Raw genomic sequence first — 15,951 nt, forward strand, 5'->3', positions numbered from 1 at the left:
GAGAGAACGTGAAAACCAATCGTGTTATAACATCTTTGCCTTGTATTACATAAGTCCACTGTTCATATTTTTTTTATTCTTTTTGTTTTTGTTCTCCCTTGAGATTTTCCGATCAAACAGTTTTTTTTTTTTTTCAATTTGACACTGACGAGGTGACGACAATGTTATTATATAAACAACATGTATAATGCCAACAATTTTTTTTTTCCTTTTTTTTCTGCTGGGCTGGGGTGGGTGGGGTCTACATGATGCACACAAATACTCACTACGCGCACACGGTCAAATATTTTTTTTTATAACTTTTCTTTTCATTTCTTGTGTGTGTGATGGACTGTGGGGCGTCGCAAAAAGGCAGGAGATGTTTTTCTTTTTTCTTTGTTGACGGGAAAAGGAAACACGAAATCAAACAGAATCGAAACACGAAAAAGAAAAAAGAAAAACGGCACGGTTCTTTTATCGTCGTCGAATGGGGTTGCAAAAGCCAAAGAGTGGGAGGAGTCAAATGTGTGTACAGAAATATTGGATTTCGCTACTTGAAATCATAAATAAGAAATTTTCATTTCTTTTCTTTCTCGTTTGAGGGGGGGAGGCTACACAAATACACAGTCAATCTACTCTGCCCCAATAGTCAAATTCTCTCTAAAATAATAATCAGATTTAAAAAGACAGAATAAAGAAAAATGCATTTGATTGTGTGCAAACCGGAGGGTAATAAAAGGGGCCGATTGGAATGTCGATTGTATAAACATCATCTGCTAAAACACGACTGTCGTTTTTAAAAACCCTAATTTTTAGAAATCATCTACACACCTGATATCAGCCTGTGATATAAATTGCCCCGCCCCCTGATCCATTGGGTCAAAGGGCGGGTGTCGTTACATAACTGGACATTGATTCACTACTCTGACAGATTAGCCCATTTTCTTTTTTAAATCAAACATCTCTTCATCTTTTGACAGTCGAAAATTAAGAAGTTCCATCGCTGGACATTTTCAAAGAAGCGTAGCACTCTTGACACACCCGCACCGGCCGGCGGATCCTCAATTGCATAATTTCAGACTCGTAGCGACTGCAACTGTGGAAACCCAAAACCAAAATTGCCAAAAATTAATTTCTATTTCAATCGGCAAATTTCCATTTTAATTGAAATTGAATTTACCGGGAGCAGAAGACGTGTCCGCAGTTGCGGCAGTGATGTCGGCGCTCAGTCAACGAGAATTTCACGCGGCATTTAGTGCACGTTTCGGCCGTGTCGTCGCGGAGCCAATGGTCGGCCACCGAGCGGCCCGTCACGTCCGTCACGCTCCACGAATGGATGCGACCGCGGGCGTCGCCAACCAATACAGTTCTATTGTCCCTTTTTTTGAAATAAACAAATCAAAACAAAATTAGGAAATTTCATTCAAATGATTTTGGTTTAATTTAAAAATGTTTTTACTTGGAAATGGCCAGAGATGTGACGGACGCAGGTTCGCTGTTATCTTGGCGATCGTAGGCCGTGTGCATCGTTAATTTCGTCCGGAAAATCAACTGCCTCTGCCACTTGAAACCTGCAACCGGAAGACAAATAAAATTCGTTAGCAAATTTCATCCGTCCAATTATTCTGAGATTTAAAAAAAATTCAAACCTTCTTTGAGGACGTGGCGGGATTTCTTGCCCGGCTGTTGGCTCACGAAAGGAGCCACCACGTTAGCTTTGGGCGTCTGCTGCTGTTGCTGCTGCTGGATGGCGCTCTCCCTCACTTCCGACTCGCTAATCATTTCAAACGTTCCGTTCAGACTCGAATCGCTCCGGCTCGTCTGCAACGGCTCCGTCGATTGTTGTTGTTGTTGTTCCGGTTGTTCCAGCGATGGATTCTCACCTTCCTTTGGTTGAGTCGGGACGGGCGAAGAAGCTGGGCAATAAAATAGAAACAGAGTCGTCAATCCAGCGAAAATGATTAATAAAGTCAAATGGAATTGGTTTACTGCTGTCGGGGCCTTCGTGTTCGCTGCTGTCGCCGCAGCTGATGGGCAAACTGCTGACGGACGCCTGTCGCTGCAGAATGGCACCGGGCAGCTGGGCATCGTCGGGTGAATCCTCTTCCGATTCTTCGACCAGTTTAGGAGCCTCGGCCGTTTCTTCCGTCCTTGGAACTTGTGTCGGCGTTTCCTCGTTGGGAACCTGGGAAACAATTTCAAACCAATTAAAATAATCCCAGGTAAAAATTGCCGTAGATCGAATTACCTGGACGTAGTCGAGGGACCACATTCGAACGACTCCGTCCGTCGATCCCGTCAGGATGACGTTCATGGGATCCCACTCGTTCAACTGCGAGAAACAGACGCAGAGGATGTGCTGCGAACGGCCGATTTGACCCACCAGGGTGTTGACGCTGGCCAGCGGGTCGCCGTTGATGGACCACAGGTGGAGCCAAGTGCCGGAGCAAGTGGCGATGTCGCCCGTCAGATCGTTGATGTCGATGGCCGCAAGCGGCGCGTTGTGCCCAGTCAACTGTCGGATAAAAGTCAAACGCGACAAATCCCAGACGATGGCCGTCCGATCCCTGGAACCCGACACCAGGATCTGGTAGCCGGCCGAAGCCGCCAGGCAAGTGACGGCCTCCGTGTGACCGTAGAGATGCTGGCGAACGGTGAACTGTTTCTTGCCCAGGTCCCAAACGGTGACGACCGTATTGGCCCCGCCCGTCACCACCGTGCGTCCCGTTGGGCAGACGCAGGTCAGGATCTCCTGGTGGAACGGCGTCTCGCAGACCATCAGGGCCTTGTCCGAATCGTGCGGGACCAGTCGGATGGAATGGTCAGCGTAGCCCCAGGCGACGCATCGCGTGTAGTTGGGCGGCAGGAGGCACTTGTTCTCCTCGACGGCCACCACCGACCGCTCGGCCCCGATCATGTGACCCACGGGCCGTTTCAGCTCCTTGACGGCCTGCAGCGACGGGCTGAGGTGGTCGACGTGGTGGAAAAAGGCCTCGGCGGCCGCCCCGCTTCCTCCGCTTCCGCCCGCTCCGCCCGAATGGAAGCCGGAAGCCGCCGACGACGGCAGGAGAGGCAGGATCTGCATGGCAGCCTGTCCGGCCAAAGGCAAGGCCATTTCCAGTCCACTGATGCGACTGCCGGCCCCGCCCACCTTCTTGCTGGGATGCGGCTTCTTGAAGAGCTGCTTGGGCGTCTGTCCGAAATTGTTGATGAATCCGATGACGGCGTTCTTCTTGAGCGGATCCTCGATGCTGTAAATGTCCACGTTGCCCTCGTAGAAGAGCGGATGGAAGAGGTTGACGGACTCGACGGCCGCCGGCCCTTGCTGCTTGTAGCCGAAGATGAGATCGATCCACTCGTGCAGGTGCTGAGAGACGTAGTCGCTCTCCAGGGCGGCCCGGTGCAGCCGGATGAACTCGCGCGGGTCGTTTTTGGCCCAGGGAGGCAGGACGACGTCGTCCAGGGCCACGCCGCTCTGCTTGCAGCCCAGGTCGAACCGGTTGGCGTTGACCAAAAAGTCGGGCAGGTAAAAGAATTCGGGGATCAGCTCCTTGACGTCGGCCATGTTGAGCTGGGCAGCCGACCACCAGGCCTCGCGGATCGAGTGGAACAGCCGGTCGGCCAAGTCAAAGTGTCCGCCCTGCAGCTGGAGGAACTGCTGGGTGAAGGGCTCCAGCCGGACCAGGTAGGAGCAGACGATCATGGCCGACGAGTAGTGGGTGCCGTAGTGGTAAGGGCCCGTCTCGTTGTGCGGGTCGTCCCACTCCTTGTAGCGCTTGCGGAACTGCTGCAGCCGGTCAGACGTCTGGGCCCCCATCGGCTTGGACAGGTCGCGGAAGGTGGACGGCTGCGAGAGGTCCAGCTCGGGCGAGTCGTAATCGGCCAACACCCAAGGGAAAACTGGGTACTGCATCAGATCGTTGTAGGAGCGGCCGGCCAGCGTGTTGAGGTGCATCAGATACTGAAAGTTGGACAGTTCGCCCCTGACCCAGCGCTGGGTCACCGACGTCTCACCCATCAGGCCGGCCGTCATGGTCGACAAGAGGCCAGCCGACTGCTCCACGTTGGCCGCCCGCTTCTGGCCGGCCACCGATTGGCTGGCCGAGTCCGAGAGGCCCGTAGCCGTGGCCAGGAGCCGCTGGTAGACTTTGTTGCGGACGTTGGGCGGGAAGGCCAGCAGGTGGTTGCGTCCGTCATTAGAGAAGATCTCCAGGGCGATGGGCTGGAGGAGGTAGCGGCGCTTGTGGACCTCGCGGATGTCCTCGTAGCCCAGCCGCGAGCACTGGTGGACCGACTTGAGCTCCTGACGGTTGCTGTTGCTGCTCCCGCTGCTCCCGTAGCCGGGCGTCGTGTACGGCGGAACGATCGGCTCGAACGTCCCCGACGGGAAATTGGAAACGTCGCGGATTTCCCGCGACGGAGTCTGAGTGAATCCGTCCACCACGTATAAATGCTCCTTGCCTGTTTCAAGTTGAATTAAATCCTGGCCAGCAAATCAAGACGAAATAAATTAGATTACCAAAGAGAAGGAGTCCGTCGACCGTTTCCAGGCCCTGGACGCGTGCCGAGCGGAACAAATGGCCGATTTTCTCGTTTTCTTCCAGGAGTCGCATCAGGTTCTGCCAATCCTGCGGTTGTTGCTGGGCAGTCGATTGGGATGAAACCAGCGGCTCGTCCGCCGCCGGACTGGATCCGATCAATTCCACTTCCTCGTCGATATCGGCCATCGTCTGATTCACCTGCTGGACGTCTCGTTTGATGGGCCTCAGCAATTGCGGCAGATCCTGCGGCAGCTGCGGAGAAGTCGACAGGATCGTCTCGGCCGGCACCAACTCGTCACCGGCGCTGCTGCCGCCGGAACCGCTCTCCACCAGCACCGACTGCTGCTGGGCTTCTTCCGGCTCCTGGACCCGATCCACCACCTGATCCTCTTGCAGGAGACTCTGCCTCCATTTCGAGTAGAGTTTAAAGTGCTCCTTGGCGTCCAGGGAGGTGGCCACCTTGTACCGGATCGACTTGTTCTCGGCCAACTCCAATTCCGGCCGGTACGGGTACAGGGCGTAAAAGTGCGGATTGGGCGTCAGTTTCTTGCGCATCCGGCAAGGCCCTTCCGTCATGTCCAGCATCCACTTGGTCAGGACTCGAGACTCTTGCGACGGGCCCCAAAGGCCGCGCACCCGCAGCAATTCCGTCTCTTCCACCCGCTTCCAGCTGAGCCGATTGAATTGCTCGACGTGCTGCAGGGCCTGCTGCCTCTGCCTCCGCTCCAGCTCCAGTTGCTCCTTGAGGCCGGCCAGTTGGTACTGGGTAGACAGCCAGACGTCTGCCCAGCAGTAGGAGAGGTTACCGGCGTGACTGTGCCGGCCCATGACGTTGATCGTGTCCTCCTTTTTGCTGCTCTTCATCGTCAGCGAGCGGCTGGTCAGACGGGTCAGCCCGCCCGTCACTTTCTGGATCTTGGACTGGATCTGGTTGGGCGTCGACACTTCCAGGACGGTGCGGTAGGCGGAGCGACGCTCGGCCTCGACGTATTGCATCCACAACTTGAGGGCCGGCTCTCTGACCAGCTCCAAACTGGGCGCCCGGTGCTGAGTGTTGGCGCCCAGGCTGATCTTGAAGGCCTCCTCGACGGCCGGTTTCTTGCTGACGTACAATTCCTCCCAAACGCGCTGGGCGGCCACGGCGGCCAAATGCTGGGCCTCTCTCAAACTGCTGTTGGGCTCCACTTCCTCTCCGCTCACGTGCCAAGTCGTCCGGCTCGGCTCCGTCCTGCATTTTGAAATTCAGTCAACAATTTGTCCAAAAAATTCCGCACAAAAATGAAATGATGAAAAACTTACGAGATTTTCAAAGTCAACGTCAGTTGGAGTAGGCAATGGCACAGGCAGCCGATAAATTCCAGGTCGTGATTGCCCGACCCGAAAATCAAACTCCTGGAAAAAACGGACAAATAATAAGTTTCGATTGTAAACAAATGGATTGCCAATGAATTAATGACACACCTGTGATTAGTCAATTTGTGGAGGGCTTCCAGCAACGACATTTGCTCGCTGATCGAGTCGGCCGGCCTGGACAGGAGGAATAGGATGCAGCGGTTGAGGCAGCGGTAAATGTTGTCCAGCGACTGAGAGGCCAGGCCGGAAGAGCCCGAGCCGCCGCTGCTGGCGCTGCTGTTGCCGCCAATACTCGACGTCCGTTTCTTGGCCTGGGTGATGAGCTGGACGATGAAATCAAAGACGTGGTGGGGGTCACGGTTGAGGACGCCCAGCCAGAGCTTGTCCACCAAGCGGCCGGCCAGGTAGAAAATGTTGGGCGCCACATTCTGGAGGCTGCCGCCGATCTGGGTGACGACGGGCAAGACTCCCTGCTCGCCCAGGATGACGCCGGCCGACGAGAGATATTCCATGACGATCGTTAGCAATTCCGTCTGGAATTGGCAGTGCTGGTTGTAGTTGGCCGAGTCCGGGCAGGCGTCCATGATGACGTCGATGATGGGCACCGGACGGACGGTGGTGCTGCTGCCGCTGCTGGCCCCCGTCCCGCCGCCGCTGGTGACGGGCAGCGAGAGCGAGTCGATAACGATGGTCCTCAGAAAGTCCATCAGCGTCTTTTTGGCCCGGTGGTGGAAGGTCAGCGGATCCTTGGCCGACTCGATCGAACTCTCCACCATGACGAATTGGCGGTTCAACTCCTCGACGGGCGTGCTGGGCTCAGAACTGAGGCTGTGCTGCTGCTGGTGATGGAGGCCGATGGGGAAGAGGCTGGCCACCATGGCGTTGAGCAGGTCCGACGTCATAAACACCGACATGTAGTCGGGCGCGTTGTTGTAGACGTAAAAGAGGAACTGGAGCAGGACGTTGGGGTAGTTGGTCGACGCCTCGTCGGCGCCGCTGCTCTCCTCCGGGTTCATGATGGCCCGCATCATCGTCAATAGAACCGTGATGGCCTCTGGGCAGTACATGGGGACGCCACGACCGCCCAGCGAAGCGATGGGCTGCCCTTGGCTCACACCAAACAAGCAGCTCCAAATCGTTTCCAGGTCCAACTGGCTCGAGGTCCTCAGCTGGGCTTTGCCAACCATCAGACCGATGATGAGGTAGTAGATTTCAGGCAGGCTCGTGTGGTTGACTAGCATCCAGCCCAGCAGCTGGAACCCTGGTAGCTGCTGGCTCTGCAGGTTGCCGCTGGGGGACGTGGCCACATCGTCTGAAGCCACGCTGAAGGTCCTGCCCACCAAACGCAGGGGGCCTGCAGCCCCTGCACCAGACGCAAACCCCTGAGAGGTGATGAGATCCCTGGAACGAGCCCAGCCGGCCCCAGTGCTGACCCCCTCACGGAATCTGGCGAGGGACTGCTGGTTGGAGAGCAGAAGGAGGAGGCAGTTGGCAGAGAGGATGACGCTGGATGACTTGACTTGTGGCTGCATGAACAGCAGCAGCCAATCGAAACCCAACACGCGAAGAAACTCTTCGGCGAACCTGAAATCAACAAGACATTTTCAATTTGGAACAATTTGGGCAAAACATTAACGAATGGCTCACGTCTGATTGATGACGCCCTTGTCGTGGACGAGTAGCAGCTTGAAGAGGAGAGTCAGACCTTCATTTCGACTTGCCACCAAAGCTGCCGGCGAACTGTCGTCCAGCTTCCCGTCATCGCTGCTCGTATTCTTGTCATCGTTGACGCAGACGGGCAGAGTGGTGGCCAAATACTGGCCGAATCTGTTTGACGATCGAAATGAAAACAAAAACAATCGTCAACGCCATCTAGCGGTCAAACGTCAAACTAGACGCCATCTAGCGACGAATAATGCGAAAGAAAATCAAACAACTCACAGCAAAAGGTCGACTGGGCGAGGATTGTTGTGCAAGAGCCAGCCGAGAAGGTTCCAGAGGGTTTCTCGAGCACTGGCGCCGAGTATTGCGACGACCCCTCCGCCCGGGTGATGATTTTCGTGATGGAGAATCTGCAGCAGACGGCCGACCAGGTTCAGGTCGCGCAAATAGCGCGTGTTACTCCGGCCGTCTGTTCCGCTCTCGGCCGCCATCCGGTAAAACAAGTCGAACAAAACTTTTAACAAATCGTCCACCGTATCTCTCCACACCTGGAAAAAAAAAAGTCCAAATTATTCAAAGTAAAAACTTGAAATAATTAAAGAAAAACAAACATCGAGATCGGCCAGCAGGTCCCTAAAGGCCAGGCTGTTGTTGGGCTCGTTGCCGGCCTTGTTGTTGTGCTGTTCAAAGCCGACCAGGACCAGGATCAGCTGCAGGATGTGGTTGTTGAGCCAGGCCTTGTGGCGCTTGAGGAGGTAGGCCAGCGTCTGGTAGCCGCGGATGCGCTCCATCTCGTGCTGGGCTTGCCCGTTGCACTTGACCACGTAGACCAGGGCCTTGACCGAGGCGTAGAGGCTCTCCACGTCCGTCGCCATGGCCACTAGGCCCAACAGGACGTTGCAGCCGCCAACAGCCTGCATCGTGGTGCAGATGGGCCGCGGGCAAAAGACTCGGACACCCAGGTAACCGATGACGACTCCGCCCAGGGTCCTGGCCGGACCGGAAAGATGCCCAGCCGCGTTGTGCAGCAGCCGGATGGGGGTGGCATTCTCGTGCGACGACATGCCCAGCTGTTTGGCCACGGAGCGCGAGTCCGTCTTGCGGTAGACTTTGCGGATCTTGGCCAACGTCAACGGACTCATGGCCGAGGCGTTGAGACCGAAAACGATCCGCTCCTCGTTGACCAAGGAGCACAGAGCCTCGGCCGAGCCGGGCAGTTGCGGCGCCTGGAGGCTGCCGACGTAGTGGGGGCCGATCCTGTAAATCCACTGGACCACCTGAGGGTTGAAGGCGTCCTCGACGAGATGACACGGACCCTGGCGCCAGACGAGCCTCGATTGGCGTCGCCATGACGGCGCCGTGCCGATGTAACCGAAAACGGACGAGGCCACCGTCAAGTTGGCCGCTCCTCCGCCCGGATTTTGTGATATGTAATGCATCTGCGCATTTTAAAAAGTGAAATTAGTTGAAATAAAAATTCAATGGAATAATCAAAACAAAGGGCGATCCTCACTTTGCCCGTGTAGACCAACTGGCCGTCAATGTAGAGGGAAAATTGGGAATTCTTTAAAACGGCCCGGCTCCAGACCAAGGCCAAGTGATGCCAATGTCCTTCCTGGATCAGATCGGGATTCCAAATCCGAGCACCGAAATCACCCGACACTTCCGGCTCCCAATCGCTCGATCCTGGTGGTTCAATTGGATTCAATTAAAATTCCCAGGAGGTTCAAAATAAAATTTCACCTTTGGGCAAAGGAGTTTCCTGGGTGCTGACCAGCAAAGCCTTGTCCCTGGGCGACAAGACGACGCTCAAACAGACCAAATTGTCGTCCGGCCGCTCCATGACATTCCTGACCAGCGTCAGGAGCCGAATGCCGTGCGGGTCCAGTCGGGGATCGCTAAACTTGTCGACGCAGATCCAGGTGGAGTAGCTCATACCCGTTGGGGCCGGAAAGACTCGGTCGCCTCCGCTGCCCACTCCGCCCATAATCACTTGGCCGGATGAGCCGTTTTGGCCGGCGGCACCTTGTCCAGCCCCACCGCCTCCTCCGCCACCGGATCCCGAACCGACTCCGCCGTGCTGACACTGGGGCGCCACCGACGGGAGGAAAAGGCATCCGAATCCTTCCGGCTGCATGTCGAACTCGACAAAGGGCGGAGGCGACAGCGCCACTCCCTGGTGGCCGCTCCTGCCCACGTCCTTGGGTGTCGACATGGACACTAGCGATTTCAAGCGGAACAAGGGCAGTGGGGCGCCGTTGCTGTTGGTCTGCGCCGTTTTGGGATCGCTCAATTCCGGCAGGAGGCAATTCAAAGGATCGCCCATCCGCAGAAAGGCCCTCAAGTCTTTAGGCTCGAGGGCCTGGCGGACGAGCTGCTCCAGGACGGTCAGCAGGGGTCCGTGGAGGTGACGGGACTCGTCATTGAGGACCGAACTGGCGTATTTCAGGATCTCTGAGGGAAATCCGGCGTCGCAAAGGATTTGGACGTTGCGCTCCGAGTGGGTCAGCGACTGGATAATGTCCGTCACCAGGAGCTGGAGACTCTTGCTGGCCTTGACGTTCTCGGGCGTCCAGATGGAAGGCAGGAGCTGGAACATGGCCAGGACGACGCCGGGATGGACCAGAATAGGATCCGGATTGGCGCTGATGGGATTGAGATTCACCGGCCTCCTGAGAGCGACACTCGGGTCACTATCGCTGAGACTTTTACTCCGTGGAATAGTTTTGCCGTCGGCCGAGCAGCAGACGGGCAACTGTTGGGCCCGATCGTACGAGTCCACGGCCAAATCGTAAAGGAGTCGAAGGACCAGGGTGGCATTGACCAGCGACCGGTTCTTGTCCTTGACTTCTTCTTCCCTGCAGAAATAATAAAAAGTAAAAATGGATCGATTGACTGGGATTTAACTGGGAACTTGCTCGAAATCCTGGACGCCTCGGTTAAAGATTTGGTGCAATCCTCCGACTTGTTGGAGGGGTGGATCGCCGTCTTCCGGCTCGTCGGGCGAGTCAAAGGTTCGGGTCTGGTCGAAACAGCCCAGCAGGCGGATGGTGTCGCAGAGAGACGGGCCACAAATCTCCTGCTGGAAGAACTTGGCGTTGGCCGGCTCGTAGCGCATGGCCACGCAGAGCGTGTTGAAAATGAGGTGCAGGAGCCGCAGGATCTCGACGGGGGTCAGGGAATCCCAATTGGACGAGCTGGAGGCCGACTGGGCCGGATCGGGATGGAGGCAGCCCTCCATCGAGACCAGGGCCGACATGATGTAGACAAAGGCGCCCACTTTACGGAACATGGTCCTGGTCCGGTGGCTCTCCCTCAGGCAGGTCAGCAGCGATTTCAAAATGTCCATTTTCAGGGCCAGGTCGGTGGCGGGCGCCGATTGGAGGAGACCCAGGACGGTGCCCATATCGTCGTCACCGCCCGTGCTCAAAATGAGCTGCTGGACCAGGCAGAGAGCTTCCCGGCGGCAGTCGGTGTAGGGGATGAGATTGTGGGCGCAGCGGGCGCCGCCCGACTCACGGAAAACGGCCGCGTTGTTGGCGTTGCCCACCAAGAGGACGCCCAGGCCTTCCATCACTAAATAACCCAATTCTCTTTCGCGGTCCGGCTCTTCTTTGATGATGGCCTGCTGCCCGTCACTGCCGTCCAATTTCAATTTCATCACCGAGGCAAAGCGCTGGAGGCAAGTCACTAGGACTTCCAGCAATCCCACTTCGCGGTAGACATCCTTGAAGATGGCGTGATGCCTAAAATAATGAAACAAAAAATGAGGATCAATCAATTGGTCTGTATGCCGCCAATGTGGGTGATATCGATCCAGCGTGAGTAATAATAGCCCAGCGACAAAAGGAAGGAACCAGTACTCTAACCCTCGACTATCAATAAGTCGGGAATGGGGCTGAGGACACAAGGATCGATAAAAGAGCATAGAGTACCTCAGAATGGTGAGGAGGACGACCATGCACTGAATACTGCACTGCGTGTAATTGGCTGCGTGATTTCTCAACAAAAGCGAAAGGGAAATCAGCTCCTTGCAAGGGACGTAGTTGAGCTGGAAAACCACAAATTCCAGCAGTCGGAAATATTTCTCCTGCACAATTCAACAACCCGAAAATTAATGTTGACATTGTCCAAAATTTTCCAAATAGTACTAGTTGAAATGATACCTGAACTTCGGCTCCTTTCAAATGAATCTTTTCGGCAAACTGATTCAAAGTGTTTTGCGACTCGAGGATGAAATAATTGGCCGGATCAGAGTGGAAAATGGTGGAAACGGCGTCCAGGATCACCGAGGAAAGAGTCGACGTTGATGATTTGATGAAAGCGCTGTGCAACACCTGGAACGCCGGGATATTCCTCACGCTCGACCCTGGACATCCCAATCAAAAAATGATAAAACAACCAAATCAAATTAAAAGGCTGGTGGATATACCTTTGCCCAGCGGAGTGGGGGTGATAAAGTTTGGCAATTGAAAAAGAGATCCGGTGGAAAAGGCCATGGGACGGACTTCGTGAAATCCGCACGTACTCAACGACGAAACCAGGAAAACCAAATTCCTCAGAGCCTCTTGAGATTCCACGACCGTGTCGTGTTCCGCCCTGCCAATGGCCACACAAAACCAATTAACAATTAAAAATCTAACCCAAATGGCCATAATGTGTCAATTCACCTGAGCAAAAATTCGGTCAGGAAACTGTAGCCCTGGCAACTGCGAAAATCGTCCAAAAGCGTTTGCGTCACGTCGGCCGAATCTTTCAACAGGCAAAAGACGGTGGCGAACATTTCCACCACTTCCAGCGGCAGCAAATCGCCTGAAGCCTTTTGCATGTTCTCCACGCAGAGCGAGACGCAGCCTTTATCTGTCCAGGGCGGAATCAATCATCAATGAATAATAAACAATTGAACACGACAAGGAAACTTGAAAGCCAATTACTGTGGATGTAGCCGAGAACGAGGGCCGTCAATCCGTGTCGAGTCAACACGACCAGCACTTCATTGGCATTTTTCCTCCATAAAAGGTTGTGCTGAGGGCACCAGGAGCTCAGGGCCGAAAACAAAAGTGTCAAATCGTCTTTCCTGGCCAGCTCTTCCGTGGCTGCTGGGACGCTGCACAATCTAACGAGCATCTGCAATTGAAATGACTTGATTAACTCCTGAGAGCCTGGCAGAAAAAACAATTTTAAAATCAATAAGACCTGGCCAAAGGATTTCTGCAAAAGTTGCCTCCGCTCCCTGGGAGTGAACTCGCAGCCCGGCGGGGCCGTGTCGGGGTTTTCCAGATCGGGAAGATCGAAGAATAAGTAGAGACACTTGACTAACGTTGAAGGAACAGAGGCGGCCGTCATGATTTCAATCAAGCCGGGACCGCCCAGTGAGAGCAAGTTGAGACAGGTCAGCAACATCCAGCCGTTTCCGTTCGATTCCTGGGTGGCGTTGGTGCTGGACTCTTCCATTTCGAGGAAACTGGCGATGGCCTGGCTGGCGGCCACAGTCGACTGGTTGGACGCCCGCCGTCGGATTTCCGACACGGCCAAACGGGACACTTGCTGACAGAAGCTGCCCACTTCGGGGAATTTCTCCAGCATTTCAGAGGCTGGGCAGTGGGAGAAGACACGGCAAAAGAGGGGCAGCATGCTGTACATCCTGCTCTCCCTATCTGCTTCCGTCATGGCCTGGGTGGCCACCGAGTTGAAGTCAGAAAACAGTTTGCGTAGATGGGTGAGGCTGAGGGCTGCGTGCTGAGATGGGGAGGGTTTGATGCCCATAACGATTTCTGTTGTGGCGCAATTGGCAACTGGAGGACAAGTGTTGGCTCCAGCCTGCTGACTAGCTTCCGTCTGTGCGGCCTGGCTACTGGAGCCAAGCAGGAACCGTTTCATGGCATTCATTTTCTGCAAGCCACAAATGTGATCAAATCATTAGTTTATATTTCCACCCCAAATAATAACAATCACTGAGGGACAACTTACATGAGATATTTCGTCTCTCGAACCTTAAAAAGAGGGACTTTGTGATTGGGTATTTACGTCATGGGGAAGCATCTTTTCGCCATCAATCTGATTGGCAGAATGAGAAAATGCGGGCCAAGAATTTGTTTTCACTTCATCGTTGTTATCAGTTTCCCTGGTTTCACAATAAAAAAAGAAACTAAAACACTAGAAATTATGTCTCTGTCACTGACATTTGACAGTCGCACAGATTACGTCCAATGAAAACAACGGGGATGAGACCTACGTCAGCGCCACCATGCGACCAATTTTTGATTCTCGAAAATATTTGATTAACTGGCCAATGCGGCAACCCTGAACTGAAATCGGGAACAATTTCCATTTTTCCCGCTTCATTTTCACGTTGGTGGTTTGAGGTGCTGGTCGACTTAACACGTCTTGCTCGTCGATAATTTTTGGAGATTCGAGAAAATCATTAGATTTCCTATTTGCAATGGACATGCTGAAGCCTGAAGGTGAAAACAAAGTTTTCTCTGTTTCATTCTTGTGTAAACTGTTCCACCGTTTCTTAGATAATAGGGGTGACAATCTGAGAAAAAGTTGAACCTCGTGGATGGACACGAACTAATCGTCAGTTTATTTGAATCATGATTTAAAGAGATTCCTAGGTTTGCCATTTATTTAATCTATTTAATAAGATGGAGGCACATAGCACTTCTGTAGTAGTTTGCAAACATATGTAATGGCAATTCTCTGGTTGTATAATTTTAGGAATCAATTAACTTTCGTGTTTCTCTGGCCTGTAGCAATTAACAAACTTGAACCTTGAGACAGGGAGAGTACAATAATCTAGAGCATTACTGAAATGCCTTGGTTCTATAGGTATTGTAGTTGCTGACCCTTTTCAATCAATCACTTTATTCTGTTACAATTGCCAAGACACTTTTAGCCATTTCGCTTTCTCTAGAATTTACTTCACAAATATTTATGTGATCTGTGCTCTTGTGGTGATTCAATTGTTTTGGCATGTTGGTTTAAGTTATTCGCTGGTTTTAATTTCAATGTTTTCTATCACATTGTTACAGTTATTGCTGGCTTTCGAGTAAGAACAACACAAGAAAAACAACTCAGCTACACCAGCAAGATCACAGAGATGTCAATGCTGTCGTTACTGGGGCTTCATTTAAAGGTAGGCCCCAATTATCTTTTGACTTTTGTTGGTGATTGAAGCTAATGTCCACCACTTCCTTGAGTTGATTAATCCCCTCCTTCATTTTACCAACCCGTTTTCATATCTGACCTGGCCATTTTCCTTGTCGTTGCAATTGTTATGTTTTGCCATTTGTACCTGCTGTTTTTTTGTTTGTTATTTTTGGCTGCAATGATGTCACAAAAAATCTGAATTGAACGAACGATTCCGCGGGCTATAAATCGGCTATAAATCTGCCCGACCTCTTTCGATTAGAATTGGTAATTCCTAGTCGAAATTTTGTGTTTAAAATTTTTTTTAGCCCTTTTTTTTTTAACATTTTGAAATCGTTCGCGTGACAGTTATTGCATATTTTTATTTTCATGAAAACGACTTATTAGCTGTGATATACTCGTCTCCCCATATTTCAATGGCCAGCTTATATCAGAAGCCTTGCACTAAGTCGTTTTCTTTATAAGAGGGAGGTTGATGGGTTGCAACTTCTTTGGTTGGGCTGAAACACATTTTTTTTATTTGTTTGCATCTGAACCTTTTTTCCAATGGACCTTTCTCTTCATTTAAAGTATACAGAACTCAAATTGATCTCGGTTGAACCCACTCTCAGTCGATGCCATCACAATACTGGGTGTTTGAATTGCTTTTTGAATTTATTTTGTTGTGAATTCGTGATCAAAAGTTGATTTATTTTCCTACCTACAACACTTTTAAAATAATATTTCTTCTTCCAAAGTGGGTCCAATTGTCATTAGGATTATCGTAGAGATTCGCGCCAGTCGAAATGAATTTTATCTGAAGCCAAATTTCATCCCTTTTTCGTAAACTAAGTGTCGAATGCAGAGTCAACGATTTTTCTTGATTAGTTTGACTGTTGTACTCTTTCTCACAAAACCCCACCCGATGTAATTCCCGTTGAGATAGAGACCTACTCCTAAACTAAGTATAGATGACGATACGGGAAATTAGGCGTGTCCAGTAAACGAGAAGAAAGATACGTTCCTGGGGCGGGTGCCGTGAATTTGGCGTTTCAACTAGACTGTTTGCATTCAACGTGGTGCAATTCTGCTGCTGTAGAATAGTTTCGTTTATTAAAACCTCTCCAATCACAAACTTGATTTTGATAAACTGTTGGTCTAAAATAATCAAATCGTTTTCTATCTTTTTCGCCAAAATTCTTGTGATCTCTGCCCTTAAGATATGTACCATGTTTGGGCATTTTGTACATTTTTCCGCATTTTTCACTGTCATTTCAATATATAT

The 15,951-nt window shown here is 52.2% G+C and overlaps 1 protein-coding gene across 1 annotated transcript; it reads right to left on the reverse strand.

Annotated features, from left to right (window-relative positions):
- Positions 1-19: 19 nt before the first annotated feature.
- LOC124198513 (WD repeat and FYVE domain-containing protein 3-like) lies at positions 20-13,767 on the reverse strand. Its single transcript, XM_046594373.1, has 22 exons — positions 13,506-13,767; positions 12,732-13,427; positions 12,470-12,662; positions 12,206-12,395; positions 11,968-12,134; positions 11,702-11,904; positions 11,471-11,625; positions 10,454-11,281; positions 9,279-10,393; positions 9,049-9,221; positions 8,147-8,974; positions 7,815-8,083; positions 7,521-7,700; positions 5,982-7,457; positions 5,820-5,912; positions 4,499-5,748; positions 2,228-4,440; positions 1,969-2,164; positions 1,629-1,895; positions 1,439-1,550; positions 1,160-1,357; positions 20-1,075 (listed from the first exon to the last, which is right to left on the reverse strand). The coding sequence occupies exons 2-22, from the start codon at positions 13,422-13,424 to the stop codon at positions 967-969; spliced, it is 10,908 nt and encodes a 3,635-aa protein (XP_046450329.1). The 5' UTR covers positions 13,425-13,427; positions 13,506-13,767; the 3' UTR covers positions 20-966.
- Positions 13,768-15,951: the final 2,184 nt, after the last annotated feature.

This window comes from Daphnia pulex, chromosome 7 (assembly GCF_021134715.1).
Source record: "Daphnia pulex isolate KAP4 chromosome 7, ASM2113471v1".
Taxonomy (NCBI): Eukaryota; Metazoa; Arthropoda; class Branchiopoda; order Diplostraca; family Daphniidae; genus Daphnia; species Daphnia pulex.